Source organism: Amblyomma mixtum, chromosome 2 (genome assembly GCF_055824585.1).
Source record: "Amblyomma mixtum isolate Tamu chromosome 2, ASM5582458v1, whole genome shotgun sequence".
Classification (NCBI taxonomy): Eukaryota; Metazoa; Arthropoda; class Arachnida; order Ixodida; family Ixodidae; genus Amblyomma; species Amblyomma mixtum.
The window spans coordinates 314,483,798-314,498,731 of record NC_143013.1 but is presented as its reverse complement, the minus strand read 5'-3'; the positions used below and the strand labels follow the sequence as shown (position 1 = coordinate 314,498,731).

General features: G+C 48.0%; 1 protein-coding gene across 9 annotated transcripts in view; it reads left to right on the top strand.

Annotated features, from left to right (window-relative positions):
* LOC149365031 (uncharacterized) overlaps positions 1 to 14,934 on the top strand; it is a 119,976-nt gene that overhangs the window by 27,744 nt on the left and 77,298 nt on the right. For 8 of the 9 annotated variants that reach the window (XM_089575114.1, XM_089575115.1, XM_089575113.1 and 5 more), the window contains 5 exons: positions 2,232 to 2,402; positions 3,721 to 3,936; positions 7,786 to 8,043; positions 9,373 to 9,543; positions 10,514 to 10,729. In XM_089575114.1, coding sequence (XP_089431240.1) covers positions 2,232 to 2,402; positions 3,721 to 3,936; positions 7,786 to 8,043; positions 9,373 to 9,543; positions 10,514 to 10,729 — 1,032 coding nt within the window. The remainder of the gene's footprint in view (positions 1 to 2,231; positions 2,403 to 3,720; positions 3,937 to 7,785; positions 8,044 to 9,372; positions 9,544 to 10,513; positions 10,730 to 14,934) is intronic. The other variant, XM_089575118.1, reaches the window with a different exon arrangement.

Here is a 14,934-nt window from a genome sequence, read left to right as displayed (position 1 = left end):
TGCGTAATTTCCTTTCCTCAAATACAATTTTCATTTTCTTCATTACGGCTCCTCTTTATCTATCTTCTTTCACTCCCACTTCCTCCCTTCCTCTACGGTGCGGTTCAGGTGTCCACCGAGATGACAGAGAATTACTGCGCCATTTCCTTTCCGCAAAAAGCGTTGCGTTCAAAGGGCAAGGCATCGCGCCGAACGGCTGGTGGCGTTCCGTGGACTCCCTGGCAGCGCTACAACGCGCTGTCGCGTTCCACTCCTAAAGGCCAAGCTTAAGCGTCATTAATTAGCAGTTAATTAGTATTCAGGCATTAATCAGTAATTAACCATTAATTAGTGTTTTGTCACCACTTAGTAATTAGTATTCAATTATATGTGACGTCACCAGTGCCACAGAAATAGCGAAGGTGGTGCGGAAAACGCTTCCGCCTTTACCCACTTTAGACAGTCAAAGTGCCCCCTGAATTTTTTATTCTCATCTTTCATCTGACTTGCACAGAGAAACGGAAGCAGCGACATTTTAGCACACTTCAGTCGTGCACTAGCCCGCAAGAACACCGTGGTCATGCCAAAAACACCACCGAAAAAAATTACAACAGCGGTAACTAACGTCTACCCGATAGGTGCTTTTTTAAGATTAAGCTCACGCGCACGCGGAAAGCATATTAATCCGGTTTACGTGGCGCCCTCATGCGGTCGCCAAGCGCGGAGGCGTGACGGCGTTTTGAGGGCGTATTGATGGGTACTGAAAGACTATAGGAAGCCATGGTCCCGCTTGTAGCACATTCCAGACCTCCGCGTAGGAGCTGTTCAACCTGCAGTGCGAAGCCATGCCCTGCATGACTGCGGAAATGGTACATTCACTCTCGATAGCACCCGTGGTTTCCTAAATTATTCAAGTACTACTGATCTCTGGCCATGCTAAACATTATGTTAGCTGTGTGCAGTGCTTACAAAATGAGCTTCGAAATTACGAGAATTACAATTTTCTCAATCGCGGTAGCTTCCGTCTGGCAATACAAATGTAGACTAAATAAAACTGAATACAAATTAAATTGAAATCAAGTGCAATATTTCGAGTGCTCAACCTTCAGTGTCTCTGGCGCTCGGTGATATCTTCTAGCAGCACGGTTTTAACTGAAAGAACATGTTCATACAAATCTATCATTCGTTATCCTTTTCTCATATTCTTGAACGTCTATAGCACTATGTATACGCACACCATGAGGCAGAATTCCGTGAAAGCCATGTTATAAAATTATTGCACTTCATTCCTTGACGACTATGCGCGCCAGCTCATAGCCGGAGTTCAAATTTGTCAGAGCATCGGGCTCTGTCACCTTTGATCTTGTTCCGAAAAGCCGCCGCGGTGGCTCAGTGGTTATGGTGCTCGGCTGCTGACCCGAAAGACGCGGATTTTATTCCGGCCGCTGCGGTTGAATTTCTATGGAGGCGAAATGCTAAGGCCCGTGTATTGTACGATGTCAGAGCACGTTAAAGAACCCCAGGTGGTCGAAATTTCCGGAGTCCTCCGCTACGGAGTCTCTCATAGCCTGAGTCGCTTTGGGACGTAAACCCCATAAACTAAACTAAACTATACTAAAATAAACTAAACTAAAACCAGTGCATCTCATTCGTAGCCGAAGCTCTGCAAGACCTGCCGATACACCTGCGATATTCCCTGTGTAACTACTGCAAAAATGCATTCCTCCGAATTGCACCCCTTGCGCTGATGCTTATCGCCTACAACTTCTTCCTATCCTTCTTTATCTTCATTTAAACCTACCCAGATATCGTTTATTCTGTCTTCTTATTTTGGTGGGCTTGGACAGAAAACCACGAGCTGTACGTATTAGCACGCCTTCCCTCTGCAGCCTTTCCTCTTGCCGGGGCATCCATAGCAGCTCACGTATGTTATTTACGCGATCTTCTTCGTTTGTCACTTTTCTCTAATCTCCATCATCCTCTCCTTCCATGCTCTGCTGGAAAGCATGCATAACCTATCCTCCTCCCCGCGCCGAGGAGTGCACAGTACGCTCTGTATACGTGGCAATGTAACCTATGACATGGGCGCTTCTGATTGCCATTCAATTGAGCTTCGACGTGGATTGCCCATTCTTTGACATGCTAGCCTATAAAAGGCATTTATGCCCTCTAGTAGAATACCGCCAGTGGATCAGCGCTCCTTCGCGCTCAGATGGCGTCAAGTGGGCGCCGTTGTTGTCTTGGGCTCGCAGGAGCTTGCCGGCGGGCTCCGTCTGTGCTACCTGCGCAAGTGGCCAAACTTCGACGGATACGGCTTCAACGTGGTGACCGGCGAGGAACGCTGGAGGTACTACATCGCAAACGTGGCCCCCGGCAGCCCCGGCGAACTCGGTGGCCTGCGAGAAGAGGACAGGCTCATTGAGGCACGTGCGGTTGATTTCGGAGAGACAATGTCGTTAGGTGGTGAAGGCTGCCAACCCTCTATCTGGACGCCTAGCTGCTAATGGGTGACTATCGCTGAATTAGACACATACAGATAGCTATGCTCTAAGCTTCAGCAGCTTGAGCAGACTGTTTGGCTGCTGCATTTCTTGTACAAAAAATATTTCTGAATAGTGAAACATTTGGCCCACTGAATGTCATGCACAATGTTTAAATATATAAATAATGACGTCAGTGTATCCGCAACCCATCAGTTTGGATGCGGTTTGTCCGATAAGTACGCATTATTCCCGGTTTCACCTTAGCTATCTAGCCGCCACTGCTTATTCCTCAAGGCAGCTAAAAATAAGACCGATTCACTGATGGACATTTTATCCTAGCTGATTTTCATGGCCGTGTGTTTTTTTCTTCAATTTTCGTTTATTTTATTATATGGCTTTATATTACATTACATTACATTAAAGGGTTAACTGGAGAGACATTGGAGAGGCCTATGCCCTGCAGTGGGCGTAGTCAGACAGATGATGATGATGGTTACAAAGACTGTGGTTGTCGCCTTCATTACTCTACAGGCCTGTGTTTTGCAAAAACTGCTCTGCAGCTTCCTTCCTCTCTTCCTGCCTCCGTTCGTTCATTCATTGAAATTCAAAGCTTTTGCGTCTGTTTTTTTTTCTTTTGTAACAGTACTGTTGCAGCTTTGGGCGCGGCTTATCGGTGAGATGCTATTCTAGTGACTTCTCTCGCTCTCCTGTGTTGTTCTTTTCATCATTAAGAGGCGAACAGACACTGTAATCTGAATCGCAAAAGGTAAGCCCAAGAGCGCTTTTCGCCATGCTCTTGGAATCATAAGGATATTCTTAGGTATTTGAGAGAGGCCCACGCTGTTTTTGTCTTTATAAACTTCACATTTTTCTCTCTGCAACCAAACTGCCTTTTTGTTTTCCAACTAACAGTACATGCTGTCAACGCCCACAGCAGACTAATGTAGTGCTTGATTCCTGTGCTTGTTATGAACTCCATTACATTTCAGCCGTTACATTGTTGCGTCGCTTATGTTCTGTGCTATGTTGAACAATGCCTGAGTTTGCTTCGTGTACCAGCGCATTTGCACAGTTCTTGATTTCGCTCTTGTGCCGAAATGTTAACTCAACTTTGCCTACTGTACCTTTTCTATCATTTCTTTTCCTTATCATGTTGCTGCTTCCTTTGAAACATCCCCCCGTGTAATGTCGTGCTCCGGGCCTTTAGTGTAAATGAATAACTACAGACAAACACATGCTTGGGTGCTTGTGCGAGCAGGTGAACGGGATGCCGGTGCAGGGCAAGACCTACCGCGAGGTGATGAAACGCATCGAGCAAGAGCCGCACCAGGTAGACCTGCTGGTCATAGACCAGGAGACGGACGAGGCGTTCGCCAGCCGCAGGGAGAAGCCCAGTGGCCAGGCGGACGGCGTGCTGCGACGCTGGACGCCAGCGCGACCTCCGCGGGCGACCATTGGAACAGCCAGCCAGCAGGTCACACCCACACACTTTTCTTTTCTTTTTTTTTCTCTCCTGCTGCGGAATCTCTCAGCATACGCATCTCAAGCGGCAGTTTGGGACAGTTTACTTTTGGTATTTCTGGTAAAGGGAACACCGCACTGCAAGCAATAAGGACACAGGGGGCAGATGCTCGCCTTGTGTCGCTCCATGTGCTCCGCTTGCCTTGCCAGGAAAGCAGGTAAAAGCGAAACACTTGTTGCGACCTCCTTCACGAAGTACCGTAACTGCACTCGGTCAAATGAATTGTTCGCCGTCACCACCACTATTTCGACGGACAAGTGCTATATAGGAGGCAAGCAGGACAGCGAGTGCTGCCCGAGATGCATGAATGCGGAGCGTTGTTTTCTTCGCATGCCGCCGAGTCTACCAGCGTGAAATAAATGGGACAGAAACTTCAGAAGCGCTAGCCAAGCAAACTGTCAGAACCATTCGCGCTTATTCCGAACAGCGACGCCGCTATGTCTTAATAGGAGGCGTTGAGGTTAACGTCATGAAGCGACACGTGAGCCACGAGGGGCGCCTTAGCAGAGGGCTCCGGATTAATTTATCGCCTAGGCTTCCTTGACGGGTGCTCACATCGCGTAGCGCACGTGTCTTTTTATTTGGCCAGCATCGAAATACGTCCGCCGCGGCCAGGATCAAACCCATGGCCTTGTGATCAGCAGCCGAACCTTTGAAATGTCAGCCAGCTTTAACACTACACTGTAATCAGTATTGTCAGTAACGCGCTACAAGTAACGGCGTTACCGGTAACGCGTTACTTTCTTCAGTAACTTAGTAACGTACTCGTTACCATTTCGGAACTGTAGCGGGTAACGTACTTACGTTAAAATTTTCCGGTAACGTGACGTGTCACGTTACTAGTTACTTTTTATTTCAATTTTCCGCCGCGGCCTCTTTTTGAGGAAAAAAAACGCCGAAAATAATGTTGCAAATAAACAAAATCTACAGGCGCTCTCGACGACCCTAGTTGCGGCTCGCATGCATGCGAGAAAACACCTGCCCTTGACGACGCACTCAACTAAGAAAAAAAAAAGCACGAACAAGCATTCACACACTTGTCTTCACCCCTAAACCACTCACACACATAACTCTCTAAAGAGTGGACGCATGCCGAGCCACCAATGGACCATTTGCAGAAATCTGTAAGTCAGTTTCTCCGTAAGCTTGTTTTCGAACCAAAAGGTCTCGTTCCCAGGCGAGCGACACTCTCGCATTCTTTGTGCAAGCAGTTCCCTCTTCTGAGTAAACTCACGAATGTCGCCAGTTTACTTCAAGATGGCCCGAAGAAAGCCGTCGAAAGAGTACAATGGTACAGCACAGAAAAGGGTATTGCAGTCAACCGGCTGTAGAAGGAAATGGGCCTTTGTTCCCGTGCCGCCAGTAGTAAGCTACCTCATGCTAAACTTTCTAAAAATTTTCTGCTCAACAACACTGTCGCTCCAACTTCCTCCCGTCATATTCATACACCCCCCCCCCCCCCCACCCCCCCCCATCCGTTCTCCCCTAACCAGAACAAGGAACAACGCACTCCCCACAGCACTGTGACAAAGGACGGCCTCCCTCCTTTTTCTGCCTAGCCTCTGTTGCAAGCAGAGTGCGACCATCCGGAGGTTTCATTCGCTTGAAGAATATGAGCCTGTCGTCTGGGTTTCAGACCTTTTGGTTGGAAAACAAGCCTTGCAGAGAAGACGAGTTACCGGTTACAGTTACAGCGAAGGCACACTGATTAAAATTTATGGACATGGAGTAACGGCAAAGTAACGTGCAATACTTTTTTTCGGTAACGGTAACGGTAACGCGTTACCTTTTTTGTAGGTAACGTAGGGCGGTAACGCGTTCTGTTTTTTTTATAGCGTAACGAGTAACGTATCTAGTTACTTTTTTTCGGTAACGGTTACAACACTGACTTTAATACTACTATGCCGAGAAAGAATTTTTTAATATCATTTAAAGTCCTGACACGACACACAGCTCTAGAATAAGCGCAGAAGGACGGGGCTTTAAGCGAGAAGGTCGCAAACCTTGTGCTTTACCATTTCGACCGGCGGTGCAACACTTCCCCATCAGGTGATTCTTATGGACCGGAAAAATGGCTCTTGTCGACATTTGTTTCCCCTTTTTATTCGCTTGCACCCACCCTTTCGCATTTATTTATTTATTTATTTATTTATTTATTTATTTATTTATTTATTTATTTATTTATTTATTTATTTATTTATTTATTTATTTATTTATTTATTTATTTATTTATTTATTTATTTATTTATTTATTTATTTATTTATTTATTTATTTATTTATTTATTTATTTATTTATTTATTTATTTATTTATTTATTTATTTATTTATTTATTTATTTATTTATTTATAGATACTGCGATCTTGTACAGATCATAGCAGGGTGGGACAAAACAAAATACAAGCATATAAACACACACAAATTCACAACATTTACAGGCACTTTTCAAACAGAAGTAAAGAATTTTGATTAACAGTCTCGCTATTAAGTTTGTTCCAATCAGTAATTGTCCTCGGAAAAAAAGAATATTTAAAGCAGTTATTTCGCGCGTTCAAAGGGGTGATTGTTAGTGCATGCCTTTGTCTCGTGTTATAACCTGAGGAGTAAGAAAAATAATTAGAGGTATCAACTTTATAATGTCCTTTTATAAGCTGGAAAAAAAACTTTAATCGACAAACACGATTGCGCTCAGTGACGGGGCGTAACCCACTTCGCCTCACGAGCTCACTTACAGATGCACGGCCATATGAGTTAAAAACAAATCTAGCTACTTTATGCTGTATTCGCTCTAATTTCTGAATGTTTGTTAACGTGAAAGGGTCCCAAATGATTACGGCATATTCTAGTAACGGACGGATGAGGGAATTGTACGCCAATAGACGAACACTAGATGGGGATGACTTTAGGGAGCGCCTCAAGAAAAATAGTTTCCGCATTGAGTTTGCTACTACAGCGTCTATGTGTTTTGACCACGAAAGGTTGTTAGTAATCCATAGGCCCAAATATTTATACTCTGTCACTTCTAATAATGATATGCTGTTAGTACCGTACACAAAATGAAGAGGCATTTTCTTGTTTGTAATTTTCATGAACACGGTTTTTTCAAAATTAATGCACATCTGCCATTTGTTGCACCACGCAACCACCTTCGCTAGGTCATTATTTAGACGCACCTGGTGGTCAACTGAAGACACCATTTGATACAGGACACAGTCATCCGCGTACAGCCTCACGCGAACTGAAATATCTGCCACAATGTCATTAATAAACAACAGAAATAAGAGTGGTCCCAAAACAGATCCCTGGGGGACGCTAGACATAACCCGGACACTGCTAGAAGAAATATTGTTCAGAGTGACGAACTGACATCTGTTCGAGAGATAAGCTTTAATCCATGCAAGTATCCTGTCGTTTTTAATGTAATAACTTAATTTATGAATTAGTTTGTTATGTGACACCTTATCGAATGCTTTACGGAAATCCATGAATATTGCGTCTGTTTGTTTTCCCTGGTTAATCGACTGAGCAAAGTCATGCACAGTTTCAACTAACTGTGTACTTGTGGAAAACCCACGCCTGAAGCCATGCTGAAAATCGGTAAGTACTTTGTGCTGTTCCAAGAAACCTAATATATGTTTATGAATTATATGTTCTAAAATTTTACATGACGTGGAAGTTAGAGATATGGGTCGGTAATTCTCGATGTGTGCTTTTTTTCCGGTTTTGTGCAGAGGTTTAATCGCGGTTTCCGGTTTTGTGCAGAGGTTTAATTTTTCCGACAATAGCCATTCAATCCACACAGGCGGCCAGAGCCAGACTGGAGCGCACCGCGGCACCGGGACCCAACGTCGCGGAACGTGAAATAACAGCGTCCAGTGAGCGGCATCACTACGTGGCCGAAGACGGCACCCTGATCGAGTACAGGGAGCCAAGCTTCTTGGGCCGCAGCGACCAAGTGCCAGTTTTCTCGGCGCCACGCGGCGTCAGACCACACATGCACTCAGGGAGCAGCAGTCTGGCGTCCATGAGCGTGGCTTCCTCAGGGGCCATGACTCCTCTTGTAAGAGTCTGCCACTATCGCTTTTAATGCGTTAGCATTACAAGCCCCACCGGAAGAAAGTGTGTCCGGCGTAGTGTTGTTCGTAATTGCCACCATACCGCCTGCCACGAATGGCACGTGGCAAAGTCCCCATTTGCAGGGGAGAGGAGGGACAGGACGGAAGGGGGTGCCGCGGGAAGCACCCAAAGCCAAAAATGACTATGAATGACTGAGCGAAAATGCAAATCACTAAGAATGACTAAGCAAAAATAGCCTGCAACCTGTCATGGTTGGCAGGTGCCATGACAGGTGGATAAGCGGAGAGACATAAATCCCTCTCCACTTGTCGAGGAGTGGAGGGAGAGGCCGGAAGGTGGCTGCCACGGGAAGAACCACAGAAGGTGGCTACCGTGCACGGAGAGGGTTGTGACGCGGGCGAAGGAATGCGCACCTGAGTGTGGTTGCCAGGGGAACAACCCGGGAGGGTGGCTACCGTCGGAGGTGGAGGGCCAATCAGATAATGCTAGTCAGCTTTCGCAAAAATGTTTTAAGCCTGCAACCTTAGCTCCTCATGCAAGAAGAAGATCTAACGCTATCGCATTGCCATCTCATGATGATGAAGCGCCCCCGTACGCCGCTGTATCTTTGTTGAAAACTTCCTGATCTCCCGGGTCTTCAGATTTCGACGCATACTAGAGCATTTAGTGTGGCAAGGTCTGAACATAAAAGCTTATTCAGTATCACCATGACGCCTCAATACCAGAGTCGCAGCGGCGAGTGATCGTAAAAAATAAGACAGCAAGAATACATGCAGCATGATTACTTGCAGTTTCAGGCGCACAGCCACTGATGTTGAGTGTTTTTAAGTATATATTTCGTTTTGAAGCTTCCCGTCAGCGTTAGCAAATCTGAAGTTGATGGCGGTTTGTGCATGGGCCAGTGGTTATATGTTCGAGTCATACATACACAGCCTCCTTTTCTTAGGGACAAAGGCCTAATCTAGACCTTGTGAGCACCGCCTTATGTGTGCATGTGCTGGTTGTTTTTCGTCGTCGTCATTACCGGGAATTAGGGACGGCGCTTAGCCAGTGCCGCTAAGCCTAGCGATCTAGAGAGTTTTAATGGCAGTCACTTGGTCATTCTCTTTCTTTGTTATGTAACGGATGATGTCATCGCATTATTGTTTTAACATTCAATGTCATGCGCTGCGTAATGGCAGCCAATGGAGCTAGAAGTGCTTGTACCGAATTGCTTGTGTTGTGTCATCTGGAATACAATGCCACGCTCACGAAGAACGCATCTCTCTCCTTCTTGAGATATTCCGCTGCCTTTGCTTTCATGGCCATGCAGGATCCAACCGAGGGTCTACGCCTCTGTCACCTGGTCAAGTGGCCCAACTTCGACGGCTACGGGTTCGCTATGACTCCCGACAGGAGGCGGACGGGGCACTTCATTGCCCACGTCGACATCGGGGGTCCCGCCCACCTCGGCGGCCTGCGGAAGAGGGACAGGATAGTCGAGGTACGTGAACTGGTCGCAGCTCTTGGGATGCACTGTTCTTCAGGCGACGGAACTTTGTCCATTGTTTAACTTCACCCACCATACCTTCACCCATCGTGCCTACCTCGTAGCAACTGCTGTGGTGACAAAACAAGCTAATGGTACGGTGCCCGAAGCGCATTTGTGCACCGGCGTGAGTGTAGACTTTTGCTGCAGGCAGCACCTACAATCAAGGTTCCTAAGCTGTGCGCGTCTATATAGAGACTCCCGCGAGCTTGGCGCGTTTAGATTAACACAGTGAGAGGCCGCAAACCAGCCTAATTTGCAGAAAGTTGGTACATTTTTCCAACATAACAAAAGAGTCGCTAACTGCTGACGAAAACTTAAAGATCTCAGCTGCAATGAGATCCTGAGCAAAAGAAGTTGAAATTTCTGACAGGATGCCTTTTGCTAAGGATAGGTCGCCGACCTGCACGCTGGCATCTGGAGAAGTGAAAACCACAGGATATGAATAGGAAGAAGCAAACTTTAATAATTACTGCAGGTGTTGATCTGAGTAATCTACCTGTCAACAAGTAATCTACCTGGCATCTGTAATCTACCTGGCATCAGGAAATGTGTCATCAACCGTGTTTGCGAAGGCGTCCAGACGGGATGACACAGACAAGGTATGAGTCAGGCTTAGGTCATTCAGCCGTAAAGTGCCCGGAACGGAGCAGGAAGGATGTGACTTGTAACTGATAGGCTGGCCGTGTCCAAGACATTAGTGACGGGGCGTGAAATGAGTGTGCAGAGGTGAGCATTGAAAGTTGTGATTTCATCATATCCGCTTTCTAGAGTAAGGATAGCGAAGCGCAGAGGAAGAGAGCAAACCAAAAAAAAAGAGGTGAAATGGCATGAGGCGGGCTGGTGAGTTCGTAAGTAATAGAGAGGAGATAGAGATGTACAGCGGAAAGTGCTATAGCAGCCATGTTGTTAACTGTCTCCGCAGGTGAATGGGTACGATGTCGAGGGCCTGAGCTACCGAGACGTAGTCAACCGTATCAAGGAGGACCCTGCCAGCGTGGAGCTGCTTGTCATCGACCGTGAAACGGACGAGGACTTCGCGCGTCGCAGGCAGAGGCCGAGCAGCCTGGCGGACACCGTGGTGCAGCGCTGGACGCCCGCGGAGCGGCCGCTCTCACTTCCCGGTGCAGCCAAGACTGAGGTGTGCACGTGGCACTATACCATGTCTGGTTTTTTTTTCTTACAGGTCAATATTTTCCAGTGGTGTAGCACTAGGGGAATTTTGTCTTTTACAGGGAATAAGAACTAGAGGGAATTTTGGCAGAAATTTATGGAATTTGAAGAAGCGGAGTTGACTCAATTTTCTCGAATTGAAAGGGATTTTCAAGCTGATGCAAGGAAAAGTGGCCTGAAAAAGGAAATTCTGGGTCTAATAGAGGTAGAGAGAGAGAGAGAAAGCAATTTTAATGAGAGGAAAGGAGGAGAGGTCGGCCGGTGGTAACATGGTCCTGCTGCCTGCTACTCCACTTTCGGTTACAGCATGGACCATCTCTGGTCTTTTCTCCGTGAGGTGCAATACCAGGCACATGCTCCTTACTTCGTATTTGTGATGGTGGTGATAGTAAGGATAGTAAGGGAAGCATAGAGGTAACTTTCGGTTACAACGTGGACCATTTCTGGTCTTTTCTCCATGAGCTGCAATGCCAGGTACATGTTTCTTAGGTCGTGATTGTGATGGTGGTGATAGTAAGGGTTTCGGTTTATTATTGACAGCAGTTTAGTTCTGAAGCTTCATGGCACGACTAACACGTGGCAAGGAATAAAACGCGATCAAAGCAGCCACGAGGATTCAAGATTACTAAGGCTAAGTGTAAGATTCTTCATACTACCCATTTATACTGCTTTTTGATAATATATCAAGCCTACTGCGGCAGCAATTGTTTAACATGTATAGCACTCAGGTGGCGTTTCTCAGCTAGCTGCGAAGGCGCGAAAACCCACGGCTATCAAGAAAATCAAAGAAATATAGAAAGCGCAGTTCTTCTCACACTGGGAATGTTGAAAAGTTTGCCGTGAGTGTATTGACCTAGTTTATTCAGAGAGGGTTGGGTTAATAATAGAACGAAATGCAAGACAAAAGAGGAGAAAGGACCAGCAATTGGTACCATCTCAGATATTGATGTCTGGGCGAGATGCTAAGACAAATTTTTGGAAGCGTAACCAGAGCGACGAAGTATACCGCGACGAGAGAGTTGCACAGGCGAGAACTTTCTGCCGAGAACCTCAGGAAGAAGGAAAATCTACAAATTGCTCCGTCCGCCAACACCAACAACCGAAACAATATACCAAAATATAATAATCTGATATCTTCTTTTAAACTTAGAGTTCAAGTTGTCTGATGAGATCCTGCCCTCTTCTTTGATTATAGTTAACTTCGGCAAACTCTCTTGCCGTTTTATTACACCTGCGGAGCAGCATCTGCATGTCACCGAGGCATCATGTACGCCCACAAGAGTAACTCGTCCGCAGACTTGTCATATGCCTTATGTCTTTTGGTTTTTGAGGAAAGCAGATGGCGCAGTAATTGCCTCTCATCTCGGTGGACGCCGGAACGAGACCGTAAGGGAAGGGAGGAAGGTGGGAGTACAAGGAGAAAGAGAGAAATAGGGGCCGTAGAGGAGGGCTTCGGAATAATTTAGACCATGGACTGACATTGCACAGCTCACGGGCGCCTTTTTTTTTTGCGTTTCGCCTCCATCGAAACGCGTCTGCCGCGGCCAGGTTCGAACCCGTGAACTCCGGCTCAGTAGCCGAGCCCTCATAACTGCTGAGCTACCGCACTGAATCTGGCTTGGGGAAGTACCACTCCCCATCCACTGGAAGACCATCCTGGTCACCTTCATTCCTAAAGTTGGCAAGGCCATCAACACGGACAACCTCCACCCCATCTCTCTGACTTCCTGTGTGGGCAAATTCATGGAGATGATGTTACTCGACAGGTTGTCCGAGTTCATAGAATCCAAACACCTGTTTGCAGACTGCATGTTCGGGATTCGCCGACACTGATCTGCACAGGATGTCCTGCTACAACTCAATCGGGCTGTCCTCGACCCCGTCGAATGCCCACACAATGACAAGGTCGTACTCGCCTTAGATTTGAAGGGAACATTCGACAACGTTGCCCACGAGATCATTCTTACCCATCTTTCTCAAACTAACTGCGGCAGAAACGCCTTTCAATACATTCGGCAATTTTTGACCGACAGACAATCTTTCATTCGAATCCAGGATAAGGAGCATGGCCCTTTTCATTTAGGAACCAGGGGTACACCACAGGGCGCGGTGCTCTCTCCCCTGTTATTCAATCTGGCTATGATGCACCTACCGGCCCAGCTGGGCGCTGTCACTGGTTGTGCAGCATGCGCTGTACGCCGATGACATCACCCTGTGGGCCACACACGGTTCCCTCGGAGACATTGAGGCCAACCTGCAGGAGGCGGCGACCAAAGTGGACTGTTATGCTTGCCGCTGCGGCCTCCAGTCCTCCACCGAAAAGTCTGAATTTGTGCACATACGCCCCTTACCAAAGTCCACAGCCAAAATTTCATTGTCTCTTGACACAGTTCCAATTTCTGAAAATATCGAGGCCGGATACTGAGGTTCTTTATTCATCAAGACAGACGGTCAGAAACAACATTGGCCAAACTACGTCAGGTGGGGGACTAGGTGGGCCGCTTGGTCCGCCGGGTTTCTAACAAGCGCGGGGGGGGGGATACGATGTAAGGACGCCTTGAGGCTGGCGCATGCATTTGTAACCAGTCGAATTCTATATTCGACTCCATACCTCCACCTGTGGAAGCAAGACGAGGATTCACTCGAAGTCATCCTCCGCAAAATTATTGAGCGGGCTCCTTATCTCCCCGCGAACACCTTCAACAAGCGCTCCCTGGGGCTGGGCATGGTGAACACATTTCGGGAGGTCCACTTGACCAACCAATACACACGTCTCTTGAAGACATCGTCGGGTCGCTGCCTCCTTGCCCGACTACACATCCAACACACCACTCTCATGGAAGAGTGCGTACGTATTTCATCCCAGTGGAGATGCGTCCTCCACGTGCGCCCTCTTCCCGCGAGCATGAACCGTGAGGACCATAATGGCCGGCACCTGGCGCGGGCGGAAGCCCTGGCCCGCCACTATGGATCGAAACCTGGCGTATTCTACGTGGATGCCTCCGGCCCCCACCATGGGGGATGGTACACGATCGCAGTCGACCACCAATCCAAAACAATGAGCGGCCTTACTTTCCGAGCCAGTGACATAACACACGCGGAGGAGGTCGCCATTGCGTTGGCTGCATCTGATCCCACTTCAAAAACAATTATTTCCGACTCGCGAGGGGCCTGTCGGAACGTCGAGCAGAGCTGGGTAGCGTACCTAGCCTACCGCATTCTCCAAAACAGCGTCTACACCGGGGACCCCACTCACCGGCGTATCGTTCGGGCTCCTGCTCACATAGGCCTTGAGGGAAATGAGGCAGCTGACACCGCCGCCCGCGCGCTCTCTCAGCGGACGGTCCCCTCCGACCCCGACGATCAGGAACTCGAATTCACTCTAGCTTACTCCTTCAAAGACATTGTTTTACTTTATCATTCTGGCCGCGGTCTTTATCCCCGCCCGTGTAGATGTCTCTCAAAGGCGGAGGAGCGGCTTCTGCTTCGCCTGTATACGAATACTTTGCTTTGCGCGGCAGCTCTCAAACACTTCGACCCTTCTCTCTCGGGCAGCTGTCCGCAGTCCGCGGAGAAGTCTTCGTACATCTACCACATGGGGCGGGCCTGCCCCTCCAACCCTGCTATCCCCCCTTATCCCAACCCAACCCGGGAGGGCTGGGAGGAGACCCTGCTCGGCTGCTCTGGCCTGCAGGCCCAACGGGCCTTGGTCGCGCGAGCGCGGGCGGCGGCCGACGGCACTGGGGTCCAGAACTGGAATCTCCACCTGGTATTTGTAACGGCTGGCCCCCCTGGGCCAGCTCATGCATAACATCTTTAAGTGTATCCGTACATAAATGTTTTCCACCACCACCACTGAGCCACCCCGCGCAAGTCGCCATTTCAATTCGGTGACACGAAGAAATATGCTTTGATGAAAGGAAAAGCGCAGTAGCTGATCTCTTCACGGTGGACACCTCAACCTCGTCGTGGGGAAGGAATGGAGGGGGGAGTGAAAGAAGAAACAGAGAAGGAAGGCATTCGGCTACTGACCCGTAGCACCCGGGTTCGAACCCGACCGCGGCGGTTACATTTCGATGGAGGCAAAACGCAAAATGGCCCCATCTGCTCTTGATGATCTCCAGGTGGTCGAAATTATTCCGGAGCCGTTCACTACAGCACCTCTTTCTCGCT